Source organism: Arachis ipaensis, chromosome B06, assembly GCF_000816755.2.
Source record: "Arachis ipaensis cultivar K30076 chromosome B06, Araip1.1, whole genome shotgun sequence".
Taxonomy (NCBI): Eukaryota; Viridiplantae; Streptophyta; class Magnoliopsida; order Fabales; family Fabaceae; genus Arachis; species Arachis ipaensis.
Window position 1 is genome coordinate 12,609,899 of NC_029790.2, and position 23,476 is coordinate 12,633,374.

The 23,476-nt window shown below is 35.2% G+C and overlaps 3 protein-coding genes across 4 annotated transcripts; 2 read left to right on the forward strand and 1 right to left on the reverse strand.

Annotated features, from left to right (window-relative positions):
- Positions 511-2,075, forward strand: LOC107645927 (epoxide hydrolase A). Of its 2 annotated transcripts, none has more exons than XM_016350083.2 (4): positions 511-1,092; positions 1,302-1,546; positions 1,614-1,886; positions 1,936-2,049. In XM_016350083.2, the coding sequence occupies exons 1-3, from the start codon at positions 628-630 to the stop codon at positions 1,858-1,860; spliced, it is 957 nt and encodes a 318-aa protein (XP_016205569.1). In that variant the 5' UTR covers positions 511-627; the 3' UTR covers positions 1,861-1,886; positions 1,936-2,049. The 2 variants fall into 2 exon arrangements, with proteins under 2 accessions (XP_016205569.1, XP_020959683.1); XM_021104024.1 differs by having other exon boundaries at positions 512-1,092; positions 1,614-1,889; positions 1,939-2,075.
- Positions 2,508-4,242, reverse strand: LOC107645930 (60S ribosomal protein L18). Its single transcript, XM_016350086.2, has 5 exons — positions 4,096-4,242; positions 3,912-4,001; positions 3,382-3,510; positions 3,098-3,280; positions 2,508-2,895 (listed from the first exon to the last, which is right to left on the reverse strand). Exons 1-5 carry the CDS (start codon positions 4,096-4,098, stop codon positions 2,737-2,739), a joined length of 564 nt encoding a protein of 187 aa, XP_016205572.1. The 5' UTR covers positions 4,099-4,242; the 3' UTR covers positions 2,508-2,736.
- On the forward strand, positions 8,392-11,425 carry LOC107646506 (bidirectional sugar transporter SWEET17-like). Its single transcript, XM_021104026.1, has 6 exons — positions 8,392-8,575; positions 8,694-8,730; positions 8,940-9,150; positions 9,224-9,385; positions 10,701-10,820; positions 10,904-11,425. The coding sequence occupies exons 1-6, from the start codon at positions 8,416-8,418 to the stop codon at positions 11,270-11,272; spliced, it is 1,059 nt and encodes a 352-aa protein (XP_020959685.1). The 5' UTR covers positions 8,392-8,415; the 3' UTR covers positions 11,273-11,425.

Below are 23,476 nucleotides of genomic sequence, written 5' to 3' on the forward strand. Positions count from 1 at the left end.
TATTAAGTAAAACCTATTACGTTTTCTGTTAATTAAAATAAAATCTATTTTTTTATTAACTTTAGATCATTAAATATGTTTGATGTCAAATGCTTTTGATTTGCATATATACTGAAGTTACCATTACTCCTCCAACTCCCACCGCTTCAGCTCCCCAACAACTGATGAAACCTTCCTGCTCCGGAGTCAGACTCATAAATTCAAATTAGGTGGAAACTTTCATCAAGTTAATTTTATATAAAGTTGATATTTAAAAATTATTAAATAATTTAATAATTTTGATTAAATAATTATTTTAAAATTTTTAATTATTAATTTTACATAAAGATAATTGTATATAAATCTTTATTATTTTAATTTGATGGTAGATTTTTGTATATATATAAATCATTTTTAACTATTCTAAACTAATTTTTCGTTATCTCCTAAACTTTTTTGTTTTATAGTATAGATGTAGAATATTTATAACGCGAAACAATTATAAATCAAGAGATCTATTTAAGGAGGAGTGGAAATGTGTGCGAAACAGGTGTATGCCTTTCCTATTTCAGTATTTCTATCCCTACTTCAAATTCATTTCATTCATTCATACACACAGCACCCAACCCTTCTTCTCACATCACAAACATGGAAACCATAGAGCACAAAACAGTGGAAGTAAACGGCATCAAGATGCATGTTGCAGAGAAAGGAGAAGGCCCCGTGGTGCTCTTCCTCCACGGCTTCCCGGAGCTCTGGTACACGTGGCGCCACCAGATTCTGTCTCTATCCTCCAAGGGTTACCGCTGCGTGGCCCCGGATCTCCGCGGCTACGGAGACACCGATGCTCCTTCTTCAGTGAGCAGCTACACTTGCTTCCACATAGTGGGAGATATTGTTGCACTCATGGACTCGTTGGGCGTGGATCAAGTGTTCCTGGTGGCTCATGACTGGGGTGCCATAATCGGCTGGTACCTCTCAATGTTCCGCCCTGACAGAGTGAAAGCATACGTTTGTCTCAGTGTTCCTTTCTTGCCCAGAAACCCAAACGTGAAGCCCGTAGACGCCATGCGTGCCTTGTATGGAGATGACTACTACATCTGCAGATTCCAGGTTTTCTTTTCTTATGACAACGACAACTCTGTGATACAAAATCTGCACACTTTCAAGTATATGTGTGTCATACAATTAATTAATGCGCTTTTTTTCCATTTATTCTATGCAACAAGGCTAATAATAATGTTTTCTCAACTTCTCAACAACCCTCTTCAACTTCATTTATTACAATTAGAGACTTTGACACGTTGAATTGGGTGTGGCAGGAGCCAGGGAAGGCCGAAGCGGAGTTTGGAAAAGCTAAGCCAGAACATGTGATCAAGAAGATGTTTTGCAATCGTGCAACTGGACCACCAATTCTGCCAAAACAAGGAATGCCTTCAAATCCCCCCAGTACTACTGAAATTCCTTTACCTAATTGGTTAACTCAAGAAGATTTGGCTTATTTTGCTTCTAAGTTTGAGAAAACTGGCTTCACTGGACCTCTTAACTACTATAGAAACATGAACTTGTGAGTTCCCTTTACTCGTTGTAATTATTTATACTCAGCATTTGTGAGTGCTGATTGATATTTACAGGAATTGGGAGCTGACAGCGGCATGGACTGGGGTCCAAATCAAAGTGCCGGTGAAGTTCATCACAGGTGAATTGGATATGGTATACACTTCCCCTTCGATTAAACAGTACATAGAGAGCGGTGCTTTCAAGAGGGATGTGCCAGATTTACAAGATGTGGTTGTGCAACAAGGGGTAGCTCACTTCAACAACCAAGAAGCTGCTGTGGACGTAACCAATCACATTTATGACTTCATTAACAAGTTCTGATATTAATTATGTTATCATCACAGTTATATCTTGATTACAACTAATCCCATTGCCACTGGGTTTTGCTTCCATTTGTATTTTCGTTTTTCTTATTTGGTCTAGTTTTCTCCTGTAATTAAAAATATTGAAACCGTGATGTTATGTCATTTTCTTTTAATTGCAAGATCAAATCAGTTCTACTTCGATATCAATAAGCTAAATTTATATTTATTTGATTTCGGTATCTATAAGCCAAATTTATATTTATTTGATTACATTAGGTTGTTTTCTTAGTATTTAATTATACTACAATTCAGAAGTATCTTAAATTATGACAAATACGACCGTATTTCGGAAAATAAATATAGGTTAGAATTCAACCTTGAAAACATAAGAATATTGCACAAGACAATTGTAAACGATGGGGGTGAAATTAGAGAGAAATTTGCTCATCACCCATTTCAGATGGCTTGAATAAGAGACTGGTAGTTCAACACTCATTAGATGGCTTAGTAGATCGATTGTGATCTACATCAGGATCAAATAATATTAGGGATAAGAATCTAGCTTTAACAAAATGTGCCTGCACTATAGAGTTAAGTGCACAATCCCAATTCAAGTTCATACCGCTGAAAAGGCTACCGATTCAGTAGACTAAGATAACAAAAGGAAGGAGAACAAAAACTTCATAATAATATAATATACGACAACAAAAATTATAGCACTTATAGTAGACTTCAAAGTATAACAGGAGAAAAGCAGCACAACCTCCATTCTCCATACCAAATATTTTTTACCAAAACATAACATAAGAAAACTGTCTTCAGCACTAGGATATGGGAGAATGGGTTAAATTTCAAAACTAAAAACTTAAGAAAAATACGGAAATAATACAACTTAAACCCTAAATCCTTTGCTGTTCCTCCTTCCTCTAGCCCTCTCAAACTTCCTTCCCTTAGATCGTACATAAGGCTTGGTATGGCTGTGAGGAACACCAGGAGCAGGACCAAAGTGTTTCACAGCTTCCCTGGAGTTCTTTGGGCCTCTAAGAAGGACCTGCATTCATACAACAATATATAAACCAAATTAACTATCTAAAAACTGATCACTTAAATATTTCCAAACTCATCCTATCATAATGCATAGTACCATTATTTTGAACCAGTCCAGGTCAAATATCCATCGATAAGTTTATATATCATAGTCATAGACATCATTTGAAACTAGTAATTGGATTATATATCTAATCTACACATACCGTGTTCTGTCCGAGAGGAGCCCTAAGTGCAAGCTGATCAAATGTCAAGCATTCACCACCAGCCTTCTCTATTCTAGCACGTGCAGTCTCTGTAAACCTGAGTGCAGTAACCTTCAATGCAGGAACTTCATACACTCTGATATCATCGGTTACAGTTCCCACTACAACGGCAATTTTACCTTCCTGCATAAAAAAAACAAACATCCAGTGGAGAGTATAAGTACTCAAAACTTGAAAGAATTCCTATCTTACCACTGAGAAATATAAGAGAGGGAAAAACAAACCTTGCCCTTCATGAACTTAATCAAGCGTGACAAAGAAAGCGGAGGCTTGTTAACCTTGCTCATGAACAAGCGCTTCAGTATCACGGCATTGAAATTGCTGCCGGTCCTCCTCACTAGGAAGCGGTAAAGCTGATCATGTCACACCAAATCAGAACCGTCCAAATACATAAATAAATAAATAAATCTCTAAAACAGATCAAAATTTGCACAATTTATAGTTAAAGGAGTTCCCTCAGTATAATGAAAGGAATAATCAAATGTTATTCAGCATTAGCATGGTAAAGAATAGCAGCATCATTGGGAACCTTGCAAATTACAAGCACAAAAGTATTACTAAAAAGCATAAATTATAACGTGTTAGTGAAGTGTGTGTTGAGGCTCAGAGAAATGTGGAGAAATCTATTCCCAGGCCTTGATAATAGTGAAGGCCTCGTAATGAGCTGGGATCACATTTTCATCATCGTCGTGAATATTATACAGAAAAGAAGAAAGAAAGGAATCGGGAGTTTGAGAATAATAATGAGAAGAACCTTGACGAGGAGCTTGAGGTAGATATCATTGGACTTGGGTGCGGTCCTTTTGGTCTTTTTGCTCTTGCCGCCAGCCTTAATATCGATCCCCTGCGTATTCAAAATTGGAAATGCAGAACGGTCAGCGGTTACAGCATAACAACAATAAGAGATGGAAGAAGGGGAAGATGAGAGCGAAGGGTACCATTGCAGCTTTGGCTGTGTTTTGTGTGTTGGAACCAAGAGCTTCTCCGACGCTGCGCCTGCTCGCTATAAAACACCATCAAGCCAAAACTAGGGTTTTTCATTTGCTTCCCTTTCATGCGGATCTGGGCCTTATGGGCCAAACCCGTTCTCCTTTATTTTTTTATTGTTAAGATAAAAACTCTATACCCAATATATGTAGCTCTGTTTACCAAAAACAATATATAGGTAGCTCTGGTATGCGTCCTCCACTTGACAAATTGGGGGACCATGAGAGCGAATTGGGGGACTAGTTTGCAAATAGATATATACACGTAAAAATAATATTTGTGCCAATTTTATGTATATTTTGAGTAAAGTACGGGTGCGATTTCTGTTCATTTGTCCTAATGACAATGAGATCTTTAACTAAAAAAATGATTCACTCTTCGTTCTTGATTTTGTGTTTTATCTACCAACGCAGTCTTTCTGTCACTTTCGTCGTCAAGGAGTAACGGAACTTGCTGATATGCTTGTTAAGCTGCTGAGGTGAGGTTCACGTGGTGAGGTGAATGTTAGAATTTAGATGCACACATAGCTTGTTAGAAAGGACAAAAATCTATTTATTCCGTTTCATGTGAGCACAACGATACTGTTTTGCTGTCTCTAAAAGACGTTATTAGATGATTCTCGTCCTCGTCTCTCCCTTTGCTTCATGTTTAAAACCCTAAATCTCTATGAGCAGTAGCAAAGAGCATAGGAGTGGAAGAAATAGGGTGAATGATGATGATAGGAGTGTGGATAAATTGTATACATATTTTGATTATCCTATAGATCTACTAGAAGTAATTGATGATGGAGTTAGAAAGAAAACTCTTGAGGGAAAGATGCATTCTAACAATATCAGAAAAATATTTAAAGTAACTTGTAATAAGTGTGACAAAAAAGGCCATTACTACAAGACTTGCTCCAAATCTTTAAAGATTTTATAAGTGAAATTATATGGCCAAGAAGAAAAGAAGAGCTATCAAGGAGAGTGTTGTATCAGTGGACTCTATTAACACCACAATCACTTTAGGGTTTGATTATTCGGGTTTTAAGTGTCATATTATGTTTTCATGAAGGATTTAATTGTTTATAAATAAAATGCACATGTATTTAATTGATCATATCTGAACAATAATTTATATAGATTTAGAGTACACAGAAAATAATCAGAATGTCAATTATGCAATAACTAACATGAATCTAATGGTAAGTAGATTCATAGTTATATCTCTTAAAGTTGTGTTTATAATCTTGTCATTGTTTATATATGAATTGTATGTTATTTGTAACCGTAGGTAAAGGCAAAAAAACAAAAGAAGAAACTATCTAAATCAGTTTCAAAAGGAGGGACTCTAGTGGCACAAGGGGATGAAATTCACTTTCACAGTTTGCTCCCCCAACCGAAGTTGTAACCTGAATCACAATTAAATTATACTATTTCATCGTTCACCCCATCTCTTCCACTCCCACACTCTCTGCGACTGCTCATGGAGGTTTAGGGTTTCAAACATGAAACAAAGGGAGAGAGACGACGAGAATTATTTAATAACGTCTTCTAGGAGCCGCAAAACGGTGTCGTTCGTGCTCACGTGGAACAAGAGAGATAGACCCCTGTCCTTTCTAACAAGTCACATGAGTATCTAACATCCACCTCACCACTTTAACCTTCCACCTCAGCAGCTTAACGACAAAAGTGACAGAAAAATTGCATTGGCAGACAGAGTATAAGGTCAGGGGTTGAAGTGTATCTTTTTTTATTCAAAAATTGCATTGTCATTCGGACAAATGGACAGGATTGGATTGATACTTTACTCTGTATATTTTATTCGTTTACCTTTTTCATAATATTAAAAAAAATTTATTTTTCATCTCCTTCCACTTTTATTAATTATTTTTAATATCAATAGTAAAAAATATACAAACGTATTTGGAATAAAAGACAAAAACAGATACACAAACAAATTATAGCCCAAAGATTAAACAATCTAAAATTTTGGTCCACTCTAAAATTGGAACACAAATTTGTTTGAGACAGAAATTTCTACTAACTTTTAATTTTTTTCTATAGTTATTAAACTAATTTGAGTTGGTCGAGTGATTAACTCACTTGTTCGCTTGAGTAAGTATTGAAAATTTGAATTTCGCTTTGTCTATGTAGCAATTCATTAGCCAATGATAGACCTTTAAATTAAACTCAGATTCACGATAAATTAATTCTTGATTTGTCAAATTAAAAGATAGCGTGAGTAACTAAATTTTTTTTTTCTTTCTATTATGTCAAACTTCCAAAATCTCTCTCTCCGTGTGTTTTTTTGTTTCTAAGAAAAAAGATTTTTTATTTTATTTTTTTATTTTAGTTGATGATTTAGATGTTATATGTGAATTTTGTTTCGGTTGATGATTTTTTTATGAAGAGTAGTAGTGGAAAAAAAAATTGAAAGTTGTTTATTAATGTAAAAAAATTGAATAAAAATGATGATTTATGTTTGTACCAAATAAGATAGAGAAACCATTTTTTTTCTTTATCTCGAATTTTTTTGTCTTTTCTGTATATTTCAGAACACAATTTAAATGGGAGCCCAAAAATCAGATGAGGACGATCTGGTGATAAAATCTAATTTTTCTTCTTACCAAAACATATCCTACATTTGACCTGTCAAATTATAACTTATATGTAAGACTCTTCTTCCATGCACCCCACCATGGCACATCAGCAACAATGCAAGAGATATATTAAAATTGAAGAAACTGACACACGAAAGAAATTGGAACACTACGCAGTTGGCAGAAAGCAGAAAGTGGACCTAATTTATAATCTTAAGACTTAAATCGATCTCCTTGCTGATACAAATACAGAATTACAGACATCTAGATATGTATACCAAACTTTAAGAGAGGCAAATATGAAATATCAATAACATCGAATAACATGAATACACGCCCTAGCTAGATATACTCATATACGGGTGGACCATATCTTTGTGAACATTGACAACTTCACCGGGATCACTGCTTTAAGATCATCATATATATAGTATTTTAAAAATGTCACCTCTTACACACAAATTATCGTGCTTCGTATATATAATCACACTAGAAAGATGCATACTCCCTTTTTATTTTATTTTATTTTTTTGGTTTCTTTTAACTAATTAATTATTGGATTATCAAATACATGATCTCCCCTACCCGCTCCACTATTCTGCATTGTACCTTTTTCCTTAGAATTCAAATTCAATTGAACATTGAACTTACCAACTCAGCACCACACGTTCGTTCAATCTTGTAACACAGTACTTTTATTAAATTAAATAAGTAGTTAACAAAAATATCGCTGATTATCCTACCTTTTGGACCTAATCAATCGCCAAATCTCTAATATATAAAGTTAGAACTATTTAATCAACATTTTCCTTTAGAACAATATATACATAACAAAATATAGTCATCCTTGCACTTTACACCATGATATTTTCTTTTCAACTTTTTCTTTCCCCGTGCATCATTCCAAGGTCACTTTATGAGGAATATTACACTCCTAAAAATTATAATATTTCTTTTTTCTAAAAATCATAATAATAGTTGGATGAAATTAAGTTATTATAAGCTTATATTTTCTTAAGGACAAAAGCCAATTTATATAACAAAAATCGTGCTGTCTAATATTTTTTATTTTTATTTTGTTATACTGTACCTTGTCACATCTCTCCTTTAAGATACATAAACATTTCATTGGCGACGGACCAGCTAATATTAAACTCGCGCCAACTATAAATTATAGTTGCTAACAGTAACATAAATAAATTTTATCGGAATATTTATATCGCGAAATTGTAATTGTCACTACACTTTTGTTCTAATTTATTATTTAAAATTAAAAATGACGGATAAGATAAAACTAATAAAGCACAAGTAATATATGGTGTAATAATATAATATACCTTTTAACTCTCTGGTTGCCAAGAAGTACGGTTATTCAATTAAGAAACACACCACAGAATTGATATTTAAGAAAATTCGTTATGATTTTTGGGAAAGAAAGCTCAAGCGAGCCAAAGGAAATATGAAATAGATCCTTTGCAACTAGTTATATTATTAGCTAGCATGCAACATGTCCCTGTTATATACGTAAAATCACAGTCGATATATATATATATTCAAGGAAAAAAGAAAAAAAAATATCAGGTCGGTGATTTAAGTGAAGACAGATTATAAAGTGTTTAGAATCAGATTTATCCAAAAGTTGCTTGTCCTTTCACTAAATTAAAAATTACCAAGTTGCTTCCAATATCCGATGGATATAAATATGCTGGAGCCTTCAAAGTTTTTGCACCGTACCATACCATCAAATAGGATTAACACATACATAACTTTTTATCTAAACTTTATTGTTTTATTCATACACATCTCTTCTTCCTTCATGACCACCTTAATCTTTGCTGTTGGAATTATTGGCAAGTCTATACAAATCTTCAACTTTTTTTTTTTCCATTTATTATTTGGTCACTAAGCTCTTCATCAAATATATTTACTGTTTTTTTAATCTAAATTTTTTAATTTCTTTGCATGCAGGAACTGTGTTATCCCTTCTGGTTTTTGCCTCTCCTATGTATGCCATCCTACATAGAAATCGTATTAATATATTATTTACTAGGGTTGTACTAGTATATATACCTTAATTTTTATTAAGATCGTAATTAATGTCATAATCATATTATTTAATATTTATAGAAGTCATTTTAATTTATGAATATCATATTAGTAAATCTTATTAACCACTTTCTATTGTTGACTTTGACATGTTTTCACAATCAAAAGAACGACATTTCGTGAAGTGGTGAAGAAAAAATCTACAGAGAATTACAAGGTAGCTCCATATATAGCAACGTTCCTGTGTACAAGTTTATGGAGTTTCTATGGAGGTCTAAAGCCCGGTGGTTTTCTTGTGGCAGCGGTCAATGGTGCCGGTGCCCTCTTTCATTGCGTCTACATACTTCTCTTCCTCCTATATTCGCCCCAACATACCAAGGTCGAAATTAATTACAACTTATTAACATTGTGTATGTGATATAGTTTAAGTAATTACTAATAATCAATTACAGGTAAAAACGGCGCAATATGTGGGTGTAGTGGACGTGGGTTTTCTGGCGGCAGTAATTTCAGTAACTGTTTTGGGTCTTGATGGAACCATCCAACTAACAGTTCTAGGAATGTTATGTTCTGGTTTAACTGCAGTCATGTATGCTTCCCCGCTATTAGCCATGGTATGAGTTCCGTTTCGGCTATTAATTATTTTTTTGAGTTAATTATTAAATTAGTCTTCCAAAACTTATCAATTTTTTAAAGAGAAAATTTAGAATGTCAGCAATTTTATTAAAATTATGCCAGCAAAAAAAAAAGTGAGTAATTAATCTCACACCATTAAAAATATTAATGATGAATAATTGATGACTATAAATTACAAAACCTGCTCTTTCATAATACTCTTCTTTTTTAAATTAGTCTCTTAAATTTTTTTAATCAAATTCGTCCTTTAAATATTTTAAGTTAATTATGTTTTTATTGCTAACGGCATCAAAATTTGTTGACGTGATACATTAAGTGATATTACAATACACATCTAATTGACAATTAACATGATAAATTTATGAAATTAAATCAAATCAATCTCAAATTAAGGGATTTAAATGTCTCAGGATATCCCTTAATTAGATTTTGATTTGATCTAATATTATACACCTATTATATTAACCACCAATTTAGGATTCTTTGGTGTGTATTGTAGTATTACTTAACATGTCGTGTTAATAAATTTTAACTCCGTCAATAAACAAAATGACGAAAAGACTAATATGACTAATTTAAAATTTTTAAAAAATAAATTTAATTAAAAAATTTTTTCGAAAACCAATTTAAAAAATAGATAATCTTTCGTAGACAAATTTAACTATTTATTCTTTATAATTGTCTTAAAAAATACCCCGTTAAATTTCACTAATTTTGCCGCTATCATGTCTCATGGAAGTACTTTCTTGATATTTATGGAGCTTTCGGTCACTAGTTTAGTTTTGTTTGTTTTCTTTTCGGCCTTTCGGACCTCCTATGTTCAGTAATACGAAAAAAAGCAGTTAAGGCCATGGGTTGTAAACCCAAGATGCGCACTTGCACTTAGGTTTGGATAAAAATAAAAATTATATTATTAATCCAAAAAATAATTATATTAGTGCGATTGTTTGGAAGTGAAGATTCAAATTCAATTTGTTTTTATATAAAGTTAATAGTTAAAAATTATTAGATAATTTGATAAATTTAATTAAATTATCATCTAATAATTTTTAATTATCAATTTTAAAAAAAATAACTGCACGTGAATTTTCATGTTGTTTGAATCGGTAGGAAATACAACCCTCGATCACTTATGTGATCTTTTTCGTAATCCAACAACAATCTTAAAAAAATTCAAAAATTAATTTAAAAAATAAATATTTTTTATTAACAAATTTAACTATTTATTCTGTTATTTTTATGAGTTACTATTGTTATCTGAAACTAACATCGGCAGCAATATAACTGTAATAGAAAACGGTGATCAAGACAAAAAGCGTGGAGTACATGCCGTTTTTGCTCTCACTTTTCATGTTTCTAAATGCTGGCGCGTGGGCACTCTACTCTCTCCTTGTCAGAGATTTTTATATTGGAGTAAGCTAATTTCTTCTATTGTTGTACTTATTTAAATTTTTTGGTCATTTTTCTCTTTTGAGACTAATATGTGGATAATACAGATACCAAATCTTGTTGGGCTACTATTGGGCTTGGCCCAGATCACAGTTTACTTAATGTACAAAGAAAAAGCGAGAGCGACTTCAGGAAAGAGGAACATGATGAATGCGATGGAAATAGGAGCATATGGTTACGAGTGCGAAGAAAAACCAAGCAAGACAAATACGAACGGTTATGATGGTAGAGCTATAAAAGTGACACAGAAAGCTCTTAAAAAGACGAATAGTCTCCCAAAGCCAACACTGAACCGAGAACAAACCATTGAAAGGGTCCTCCAAAAGGCACTTTCTTTTGGGGAATATAATAATGATTATCATCATGATGATGTTTACTCCATTATTCATGTTAGAGAATCATTAGAATCATTTTAGATCAGTTAGTATCATTTATATTTATATAGTATATATGTGTATTAATTGTAGGATTCTATGCCTTTATTATTTTGATTCTTCTGGCACCTATATATACCACTTGTATATTGTATTCTTGATCAACCTGAATAATACACAAAAACACTTTCTTTAGTTTAGTCTCTTGTTTCTAACATAGTATCAAGAGCTTAGGTTCTCTTTTTTTTTTTCAATAAAAATTAGTTCATAGTGCTTTGTTTTTTCCTCTTCCGGCAGTGTTCTTTGGTCTCTCTTTTGCTTCCTTTTCAGACGCTTTGGTTCGTCACCGCCCTTACCAACGCCTTCGTCTTGTCGTTGCAAGTTCAACGACTCCAGCCCCGTCGCAGGAAACCTCCGCATGCGCCGCCACGCTCCGTCTGAAGGTCGCCGTCCGTTTGTCTCCGAGCAATACTTTGTGCTCAGTTTTCAACTCCTTCCTGCCGCTTCTGTTCGTCACCGCCGCCACCGTCGCCTTCAACTCGTTGCAAAGTTTCCAATGCCACCGGAATCACCGCCAGACGCGCCGCCACGCGCCGCTTGAAGTTGGCTGTCCGGTTGCAGGCGTTCTCCTTCCAGAAGCATCCATCGCCGTTGGATCAGCGCCCCAGATCAACGGCTCAGTAACGCGTCACGTGTCAAACAGACGAGAGACGGACCGCGATCGACCTGCACACCCGACCCGACCCGATTCGCCAACCCGCGCCACCTCGCGCTCAGTCAGCCGCTGACGTGTCTTGAATCTCCAATCACTCCGTGCCACGTGTCATTGCTTGTTGACGTGGCTGCTGACGTGGAATTTGACGTGGCTGCTGACGTGGCAGACAGTGGGACCCTTCCCAAGGTTTTTTGATGAGCTCTTTCCGATTTCGGCCTCGGATTTCTCATTTTCTGCTCCGAAATTGTAGTTTTTCTCTCCTCTCCTTAATTTGTGTGTCTACTATTATGGAAACATCAGTTGTTTTTGCTGCCACAGACAGGCAGGGTACTTTTTGTCGAAAATGTAACCGCTTCGGGCACCTCTTCTCCGACTGTCCTTCTGTTGAATGTCGCACATGCCACCAAAAGGGTCACATTAGCTACCATTGTTCACAGCTATTTTTCCACTATTGCAAGCTCCCGGGACATTTAATTACTACCTGTCCTACTCGTCCACCACATCCTGAGCCTGCTTCTGCTTTTGATGCTACTCTTGAATCTACCACCTCTGCTCCTCTCAACCCGTCTCCTGTCTCTCTATCTGATATTGCGTCTCTTCTTCAGCGTCTTCTCTCCCTTTCTGGTAATACTCCTGCTACTCTTTTGACTCCTCCAGATAATTCTAAATGGTATTTTGACTCGGGATGCTTTAATCACATGTCTCCATTGCGTAATCTCTTCTCGTCTCTGTCTACCAATACAAATGGACCTTCTGTCAATACTGCTAATGGTTCCCTCTTGCACGCAACACAAGGATTCTATCTTCCAGTCGACTCTTCATCTTCCTGATACTTATTTTATTCCCAATTTAAACTTTAATCTTATTTCTGTTGGTCAACTTGTTGATCTGAGTTTTGATGTCACTTTTTCTATCTCTGGTTGCCATGTACAGGATCGTTGGACGGGACAAGTCATCGGGACTGGACGTAAGGTTGGAAGGTTGTTTGAAGTCGAGAATCTTCATATTCCTCCTGTACCAAATCTCTGTGTTGCTTCTTCTCCATCTACCCTTCACTTATGGCATCAACGTCTTGCCCACAGCTCCTTAGGAAAATTGCGTCCTCTTGTGTCTCAAGGTGTTTTGGGTCAGGTTCCTAATGAATCTTTTGATTGCATTTCTTGTCAAATTGCCAAACAACCTGCTTTATCTTTTCACAATAATTCTTCTCTTGCAAGCTCTCCTTTTGATCTGATTCACTCTGATGTTTGGGGTCCCACTCCCACCGCTTCTATGGGAGGAGCTCGATACTTTGTTGTTTTCATTGATGATTATTCATGCTTTACTTGGGTTTATTTGATGACCAATCGCCATGAGTTACCTCAGATTTATATTAACTTTGCCACTATGATTAAAACTCAGTTTTCCAAGGTCATTAAGGTTTTTCGCCGTGATAATGCTATGGAATTCCGTGATTCCAAACTCTTAACCTTTCTTGCAGAACATGGTACCCTGTATGAGTTCTCTTGCCCTGGTACGTCTCAACAAAATGTCCGAGCTGAACGCAAACACCGTCACATTCTTGACTCTGTTCGTGCAATGCTTCTTTCTTCTTCGTGTCCTGAGCGTACTTGGGGTGAAACTGTTCTTACTGCTGTTCATGTTATCAATCGACTCCCTTCTTCTGTTCTTGGTAATGTTACTCCCTTTGAGCGTCTTTATCGTACCTCCCCAGATTATAATTCTCTTCGAGTTTTCGGTTGTGTCTGTTTTGTTCTTCTTCAGCCTCATGAACATAGTAAACTTGAACCTCGGGCTCGTATGTATTGTTTCCCTGGTTATGGCACTGAACACAAGGGTTATCATTGTTGGGATCCTCTCTCTAAATGTATTCGTATATCTCGTCATGTTGTCTTTTTTGAGCATCACATGTTTTCTCGGTTCTCCTCCTTTGAGTCTATTCCTCCTACTCGGTCACCTTTTTTCACTAACCCCAATGTTGATCTTTTTCCTAGTGATGATTCTACAGGTTCTATCTCGAGTCACCATCCACAGCCTCCTGTTCCTCCGCCTTTTCCATCTCCCGATGATTCTGGACCGGACGACGCTCCTACTCCTCCCGTCATGCCTCCTTCTTCCACTCGCTGTTCCAGGGTGAGACATCCACCTCCTCATCTTCTTGATTATCATTATTTTTCTACTATTCTTCATCAACATGAACCTAAGTCATTCAAAGAAGCCTCCACAAATCCAAATTGGCAACAAACAATGCAGGAAGAAATACAGGCACTTGAAAAAGCACAGACTTGGGACTCGATTGATTCTCCTTCAAATCAGAAAATTGTGGGAAGCAGATGGGTATACAAGATCAAGACTTGCTCTAATGGTTCTATTGACCGTTATAAGGCACGATTGGTTGCTCAGGATTGTACGCAAGAGTATGGTATTGACTATGAAGAGACTTTTGCTCCTGTTGCTCGTCTTACATCTGTTCGAGCTCTTCTTGCCATTGCTGCGGTCAAAAGATGGTCTCTCAGTCAGATGGATGTGAATAATGCATTTTTTAATGGCGATTTGAAATAGAAGATCTATATGAAACCCCCTCCGGGTTATCCTTGTCCTTCTGGCAAAGTTTGTCTATTTCGCAAGGCACTATATGGGCTTAAGCAAGCTTCTCGTGAATGGTTTGACAAGTTCAGCACTACCATATGCAATCTTTGTTTCACTTGCAGTTCTCATGAGAATGCTCTCTTTATTCGTAAAAGTGCACGTGGAGTTATTCTTCTACTTCTGTATGTTGATGACATGATCATTACTGGAGATGATGCTGATAGTATCTCTGATCTCAAGGCGTCCCTTCAACATACTTTTGAGATGAAAGATCTTGGTTCTCTTAGCTATTTTCTTGGTCTAGAAGTCATATCCACCAATGATGGCATCTATCTCTCTCGAGCTAAATACGCTTCAGATCTTCTTGCTCGAGCCGGAATTACCGATAGTTGCACTGAGTCTACTCCTCTTGAGCCTAATGTTCGATTTACTCCTATGGATGGCACTGTTTTGGATAATCCTACTCTCTATCGATAGCTAGTTGGAGGACTCGTCTACTTAACTGTCACCCGACCAGACATTGCCTATCCAGTTCATGTACTTAGCCAGTTTTTGTCAGCTCCTCGTACTACTCACTATGCGACAGTTTTTTGCATTCTTCGCTACATCAAAGGCACTTTATTTCATGGCCTTTATTTTTCTGCCCATTCTTCTTTGTCCCTTCAGGCATACTCCAATGCTGATTGGGCTGGTGATCCCACTGATCATCGTTCTACTACTGGTTACTGTTTGTTTCTTGGCGACGCTCTCATTTCTTGCCGTGCTAAGAAGCAAACGTTCACTGCTCAATCAAGCACAGAAGTTGAGTATCGTGCCCTTGCTGACACCACTGCTGAGGTTATCTCGATTCGTTGGCTTCTCGAAGATTTGTGTGCTTCTCAGTCGTCCCCTACTGATATTTTTTGTGACAACCGCAGTGCTATTCAGATTTCCCATAATGATGTCTTTCATGAACGCACCAAACACATTGAGATTGATTGTCACTTTGTTAGGCAACGTATCCTTATTGATGATGTTCGTCTCATTGCTGTTGGAACACTGGATCAGACTGCTGATATCTTCACGAAAGCTCATCACCCGACTCGTTTCCGGACTTTGTTATCTAAACTCAAGTTGGTATCCTTAGCTCCTACTTGAATTTGAGGGGGGGAGATGTTAGAGAATCATTAGAATCATTTTAGATTAGTTAGTATCATTTATATTTATATAGTATATCTGTGTATTAATTGTAGGATTCTATGCCTTTATTACTTTGATTCTTCTGGCACCTATATATACCCCTTGTATATTGTATTCTTGATCAACCTGAATAATACACAAAACACTTTCTTTAGTTTAGTCTCTTGTTTCTAACAATTCAACTTATAAACTTCAGACCTCATACTGCTGCTTAGTCGACACATGAACAAAAAATGGTTGCTGTTTTTATTTTATTTTATTCTATTTTTACCTGAAATTATATGTGTTGGGCTAATCTAAAATTATGTATGCCTCAAGAAAATATACATGTTGTTTAAAATGCTTTCATTCATTTAGACATTTAGTAGCATGTAAAGTGCCAAATGGTACAAATGATATATTACTGATTTACTGTGAAACTAATAAAAAATCACGTGTGATATATATTTTATTTCTATTTATTTATATTTATTGTTGAGTTTGAAGAACTAAATATATTTTAAAGATTATGATTAAAACATTGATCAGGCTTGTAGGACTCTAAGCCAGCTAGTACACCTATGACAATCCAACCCTTTTTAGATCAATCGTAGGTGATCTACAATATGTTATTATCACCTTTTTTAGATCAATCGTGTCTTATATATACCCAACAAATTGAGTCAATTTATGGTCAAATTGACAAAATTCTGTTCAAACATATAGAGTTGAATGGTAAAATAGTGGAATAAGTACCATATGAGAGAAAAGCTCTAAAAGGAGAGAAAAAGACTGTTGAGGGATGAAAAGTTTTATTGCCTTTGTTATTATTATTATCCATATATATATATATATATATTAGACACCCTAATCCTAATAAATATACTCTATCTAATCATTTATATACACCAGAGTAGTTCAAGGTAGCGTTTGGTAGAGAGACAGAGACTGAAATAAATTTCAGTATTTTGTTTGGTGTAAAGTAAGAGACAGAAATTGAAACAAGAATAAAATTCTAATTTAATTTGCACAAAAGATAAAATTAGAATTAATTAATTGAAATGAGAGTATTTTAGGTATAAAATGTTATTAAAATTTCAGTCTCCATCTCTAAAAATTTTAGTCTCTTGTATCTCTAGTTTTTGGAGGTACTGTGAAATTTTAGGAACAGAGACAAAAATTTTAGTACCAGTCTCTAAATCAACAAACATAATACTGTGTCTCAGTCTTCCCGTCTCTGTCCCAGTACCTCAAAACAAATGCTACCCAAGAGTACCTAAGGAGTACCTAATTAACAAGATAAAATACTATTTAATATATAACCTTAATTACATCCTCCCTCAAGCTGGGGCACATAAAAATTGATGAGACCCAGTTTGTTGTTACAAGAGAAAAAACTTTTAGGTGACAGTGACTTGGTTAGGATATCAGCAACTTCGTTTGTTGAAGAAACTAGAAGGAGCTTAATCAGTCCTTCCTGAACTCTATCACGAATAGTATGACAGTCAATCTCTATATGCTTAGTCCTTTCGCGAAAGACTGGATTAGCAGCAATACGGAGAGCAGATTGATTGTCACAGTACATAACAATAGGACGAGAGAGGTATTCTAAAGTCTTTCAACAAGTAAGAGAGCCATACTCCCTCACAGGTGGCAAGAGCCATGGCTCTATATTCAGCTTCAGCCGAGAAGCGAGCTACAGTGTGTTGCTTCTTACTTTGCCAAGAAATCAATGACTTTCTAAGAAAGAAACAAGATACTGAAAGTCTAGTGTCTGGACAACTCCCCAATCTGAGTCAGAGAAAGTAGTGAGTGTGAGATTGTTGGAGGTGAAAAATAACACTCCCTTGGCCGGAGCACCTTTAAGATCATACAGAGTGGCTTGGAAATGTTTTGTTGTGGCACAATCTAAAAACTGACTGAGCTTGTCAACTGTGAAGCATATATCCGGCCGTGTATTAGTGAGGTAAATTAAACGTCCAATTAGCCATCTATAAGGTGCAACATCATCAAGAGGAGTTCCTGAATATTTAGATAGATGAGTTGTATAATCTATTAGCGTGGAGGCTGGTTTTTCATTCATCAACCCAAACTCATCAAGCAACTCAAGTGTATATTTGCGTTGATACATGGCAATGCCCTGCTAACTTCTGACAATTTCCAAACCAAAATTTTTTTTTAATTCGCCAAGATCCTTAATTTTAAATTTGTTATCTAAGAGCTGTTTAATCCTTGCAATTTCTCTCCAATCATCTCCTGCTAAAACTAGGTCGTCCACATAAACAAGGATACATGTAAAGTCTGAATCAAATAGTTTAGTGAACAAACAGCTGTCTGATTTTGATTGAGTATATCTATCTTCAACGAGAACACAACATAACTTCTGATGCCACTGTCTACTAGCCTATTTCAAGCCATATAACGATTTTTTCAACTTACAAACTGAACCAGCTGGCACTGTCAATCCTAATGGAGGTTTCATATACACCTCTTCTGGTAAATTTCCATGGAGAAAAGCAGAATTGACATCTAACTGGTGGACATACCATCCTTTAGTAGCAGTAATAGCCAAAAACATTCTTAAAGTAGTGAGTTTGATTACTAGACTAAAGGTATCAAAGTAATCAAAACCTGCCGTTTGAGTGAAGCCTCTTGCAACGAGCCTTGCCTTGTGGCGTTCTACCTCACCATTGGGTTTGAACTTGATCTTGAAAATTTATTTGCATCTAATTGCCTTCTTTCCAAAAGGAAGAGAAGTCAGTTTCCATGTTTTATTCTCTTCAAGAGCATTCACTTAAGCACTTATTGCCTTATGCCAGCAATCATAGAGGATGGCCTCTTCATAACTTCTTGGTTCTGTGGTGGAGGATATAGCAGCTAAAAAAGCTTCATGCCTTATTGAAAATGTGTTGTAAGATACATAGTTAGAGATTGGATAGTTTACTTCAAAGGAAGTTGGAGATTGCTGATCTGAAACATTGACTTGCATGCAATGATACTCTCTTGCAAATAGGATGGCTGTTTTCTTTGCCTGCATGATCTTCTAAGTTCATTAGCATCAGATGTACTGTTTGGATTACTTAATGATGCAGTAGGATTCAAATTATTTGCTTCAAAAATGGAAGGTTGGCCAGAAGAAAAATCATGAGATGCAAATTCAAGTGAATGAGAATTAGGAGAGGATGACACATGCAAATTAGATTCAAGTGCATGAGGTTCAGAAACAAGAATTTCTTCATTAGAATGTAAGTCTCTTGATTTTGTCAGTGAATTATTTTTGAAATTAGAAAGAGTATCTAAATTAAGCAATTTATTTGATATTTCACTACTGCAAAAAGGATCCGAATGAAAATTCATTTCAAGATGAGAAACATTCACTACTGCAAAAAGGATCTGAATGAAAATTCATTTCAAGATGAGAAACATTAGAATTTTGAGAGTACGAATTTTTAGTGGCTAAAGATTGATCATTTGAAGATAAAAGCTCTTTAAAAGGAAAATAGGATTCATAGAAAATAACATTTCGAGAAATAACAACTTCTTTGGTTTTAATACCAAGTAAAATATAGTCTTTTGTCCCTAATTTATATCCAAGAAAGACATATTTTCGTGCTCTATGATCCAATTTCTTTCGATGAGCATATAAAGTAGAAGTAAAGGCTAAACAACAAAAAGCCTTTAGAGATGTTAATTCTGGAATGTTGCGGTTAAGAATCTGATATGGGCTATGTTTAAATGTAACTTGGAGTACTCTATTAATTATGTAAATAGCATGAGCCACTGCATAATGTCAAAAATAATTTGGAAGATTAGAAGCAAATATGAGAGCCCTAGCTACATTTAGAATATCTTGATACTTTCTTTCAACAATTCTATTTTGCTGTGGTGTTTTTACACAACTTTTTTGATGTAAAATTACTTTCTTTTGATAGAAAGAACTCATAAAAAATTCCTGGCCATTATCGGTTCTAATGGCTTTTACCATGATTCTCTTTTGTGTATAAATCATTTCAACAAAATTCTCTAAAAGAGAACGAGTCTCAAATTTATTTTTCATAAAGAAAATCCAAGTAAACCTACTCCTACCCTCAACAATGGTTAAAAAATATCTATGGCCAAAAGTAGATGGTGTGGCAATAGGCCCCTAAATGTCAGCATGAATCAAATCAAAAGGAAATTCATATCTACTCAAACTATTAGAGAAAAGTAACCTCTTTTGTTTTGCAAAATGACATGGATCACATGGTACATCATTGTTTGGACATGAGATGAATGGATGCATTTTTTCTAACTGTTGTAATCTATTAAAAGAAATATGGCCTAACCTATAATGCCAAAGAATACTCTGTGAAGTGTGTGAAATGTGTATGTCCTGTTCTTCTGTCATAATATTCAAAATCTTTTCTTCTCATTTGCTAAAGTTAACAGCCATCTTTGCTTGAGTATTCATTGTATATAGTCCTCGCTTTTGATAAGCAATTTCAATCATCCTCAAGGTAGGTCGCTCCTGAATCTCACAATTATGAGTATCGAACATAAAACAACAAGATAAGGCATTAGTAATTTTTGAAATAGAAATGAAATTACATTTAAAATTTGGTACATATAAAACCTCAGTCAAATAAAATTCAACTGAAAAGAAAACTGTTCCACATAAGGTTGTAACAGTTTGTGAATAAATTGGCATGATAATTGTAACTGGATTAATATGTTTAATAGAATGAAAATGTTTAAGACGAAACAAATGTGAGCAATTGCTCCAGTATCTAAAATCCAATCTTAAGAATTCAATTCAAAATCGAAAAGAGAAATGAGATAAAATATACCGATTGAAGAAGCATGAATAGTTGCCAAATTTTTTATCATGAAGAGGTTTTTTATGTTGCTAGAATAGTGCAATAAGTGCTTCTTTCTGTCTATCCGAGAATATCTCATCTTGCCTTCAGATAACTGTGGGGTTGTATTCTGCATTACTCGCAACTACCACTGAGTTCACTGAATTAGCTGAAAGAGGTACTCCATTAGAGTGATTTGGTTGCAGATGTGATGGAAAGCCATGCTTCTGGTAACATGTATCCACCAAGTGACATTGTTTTTCACAATAAGAGCAAAGTTTGGGAGCTCCTCTAGTAGTACCTTTGCCACCTTTACCACGTCCTCTTCCTCTTTCTCTGACATTGTTGGCCGCAAATTGGCATTTTTCACCTCCAGTATTAACAAATTTGGCACTGCCTTGGCTAATCTGGTATGACTCTTTTTCACCTATAGATTTAGTGTGAACAACATTCACTAACATTCTAGAATCTGGTTCAATGAGATGCATCATTTGTCTCTCTTGCTGAAGAAGTAGAGAAAAATAGTATTCACATCTGGAAGGGGCTTAAGCAACATAATATGGGAGCGCACACTTGCATATTGGTCATTTAAACCTCTAAGAAAACAAATCATATAAGACTGCAACCTATATTTCTTCATTATGTCTAATCCACAGCTACAATTACTCAAGCAAGTACAAGTTGGTATGGGTCTGAATTCGTCTATTTCCTCCCAGATCCCTTTCAGTTTTGTATAGTAAGAGGCGATGGATAACTCACCTTACTTTGTGCTGAACAGATCTTCCTCAAACTCAGCAATCCAAAATAAACCCTCATAAAATCGATGTTTGAGGTCCTTCCACAGTTCGTGTGCATCAATGTGGTCAGTGGAGTAGTTGTGAGAGCGATTTCAGGTGTCTCACTTGGGTGAAGTTAGTAATAACTTGAAGGATAAGGTTGGTGTTAGTTCTAGAAGTGGCTTAGAAAGCTTGAAACTGAGCCATCATCTTTGCAAAGTTCTAAAAAACTGCTGTAGTAAAACTTTGTGTATCTAGATTCATCATCTCTGCCTCATTTGTTGCCATTGATGAATAAGTGTGTGTTTGGATTTCAGTTTGTAAACGTGAGTTTGCATAAAATTGATTTTACAAAATTGATTTTGATAAAAAGTAAGTTTGTGTTAACATGATTTATCTTTGACAATATTTGTATCAAAATTGATTATAGCAAAATAAATGTTGTTTGGATTATACTATTCAAAATCACTTTATAAAAAATTACTAAAAGAGACATCAATTTAAATTATTTTTTTTATATACATGCAAAAACAGAACCTAACAAAAATAATATAAACAAATTTGAACGATTTTGATGAAAAAAAAATGGAAGGAATAACTATGAAAAAATAGAAAGAATTACAGAGAACTACTGTGATGCTTATAGTTATTGGTATCCTTTTTATAGAAGAAAATGAAGGGTAAGGTTGGTAAGAAAGAAAAAATTTTCTCACCTAATTTTCTAAAGGTAATCAGCAACCATGAACGTGAAACACAAAAGTTACAAATTTTAGCTTCTTCTCAACGTAGGTTCAGAGGCAGAATCGTTTCTGCGTTTAGAAAGAAAAAAATTGCCAAACATAAAAGTGAAACTTTCAAGAAGCTCAAACGCACTTCTTTCTTCCTCAACGGATTTGCCAAACACACCTTAAATCGGACAGATCTACCTTTCACGAGCTACTGTCATTACAAGTTCTCATATGTGGCGAAAGATTTACACTTTGTTGCAGGCTCCAAGCTCACCGCACCATGACAAAACTCTGTTTAAACCTGCAGAGTTGAATGGTAAAATAGTGGAACAAGCACTATATGAGAGGGAGGTTCTAAAAGGAGAGAAAAAGACAGTTGAGGGATGAAAAGCTTTATTGACTTTGTCATTACTATTATCCATATATATACAAGAACATTAGACACCCTAACTCTAATAAATATATTCTATCTAACCATTTATATACATCAGAGGACCTCAAGAATACCTAAAAAGTATCTAATTAACAAGATAAAATATTATTTAATATATAACCTTAATTACATATAAACCGGGACAAGAACATTGGCTAACAGTGAAGAGGGTACTCCAATACTTAGCAGGTACGGTAGATACTAAACTTGAATTTCATAAAACTAATGATCTTCGTTTGATTGCCTTTTCAAATTCTGATTGGGCAGCAGATATAGATGATCGCAAGTCCATTTCAGATTACTGTGTATACTGTGGAGCCAACCTTGTCTCTTGGAAATGCTCTAAACAATCTGTACTGAGCAGAAATTCCACTTAAGTAGAATTTCGGGCCTTGGCAGCAGTGTTTTCAGAACTGATTTAGATTCAAACTCTATTGAATAAATTTAGACAGCCATGTAATATATCCCCAACAGTATTCTGTAACAATATGTCATCAGTCCTTCGAGCCTATAATCCAATTCTATATAAAAGAATTAAGCACTTTGAGCTAAACCTGTATTTTGTTAGAGATCGAGTTCTTCAGGAATTGGTTGCAGTCACACATATCCCAAGTTCAAAATAGGTTGTAGATATTTTGACTAGACCCCTTTCACAAGTTCTCTTTCAAAAATTTAGAGGCAAACTCAGATTGGCAACAAAATTTTCCTAAGTTTGTGAGAAGATGTAAGAGTAATTGATTGAAAGTTAGTTATAAACAGTTATAATAACTGAACTTATAAATGAGTTAGTTATAACATATTACTATCATCTGTTATAAATAAAGAAATAATGCTGTACAAAAGACACAATCAATAATATACACTTTGAACTTTACATTCACAAATCTTTATTCTCTTTCTCTGCTAACTTTCTCCCCGTCTTTGATTGCATACCAAGCTTTCTTTAGCTTCTCTATTTTGAATGTTCATAATATCAATAAAATGAGAAGATCTACTATATGAAAATAATAGT

Coding starts and splice junctions, on each gene's coding strand:
- LOC107645927 (XM_016350083.2), top strand. CDS start 628: ATGGAAACCATAGAGCACAAAACAGTGGAAGTAAACGGCATCAAGATG. Junction 1,093..1,301: donor ACTACATCTGCAGATTCCAG/GTTTTCTTTTCT, acceptor TGGGTGTGGCAG/GAGCCAGGGAAGGCCGAAGC. Junction 1,547..1,613: donor TACTATAGAAACATGAACTT/GTGAGTTCCCTT, acceptor TGATATTTACAG/GAATTGGGAGCTGACAGCGG.
- LOC107645930 (XM_016350086.2), bottom strand. Junction 3,511..3,911: donor ACCTCAAGCTCCTCGTCAAG/GTTCTTCTCATT, acceptor TGACATGATCAG/CTTTACCGCTTCCTAGTGAG. Junction 2,896..3,097: donor CTCCTCTCGGACAGAACACG/GTATGTGTAGAT, acceptor GTATGAATGCAG/GTCCTTCTTAGAGGCCCAAA.
- LOC107646506 (XM_021104026.1), top strand. CDS start 8,416: ATGGATATAAATATGCTGGAGCCTTCAAAGTTTTTGCACCGTACCATA. Junction 8,731..8,939: donor CTGGTTTTTGCCTCTCCTAT/GTATGCCATCCT, acceptor CACAATCAAAAG/AACGACATTTCGTGAAGTGG. Junction 10,821..10,903: donor TCAGAGATTTTTATATTGGA/GTAAGCTAATTT, acceptor TGGATAATACAG/ATACCAAATCTTGTTGGGCT.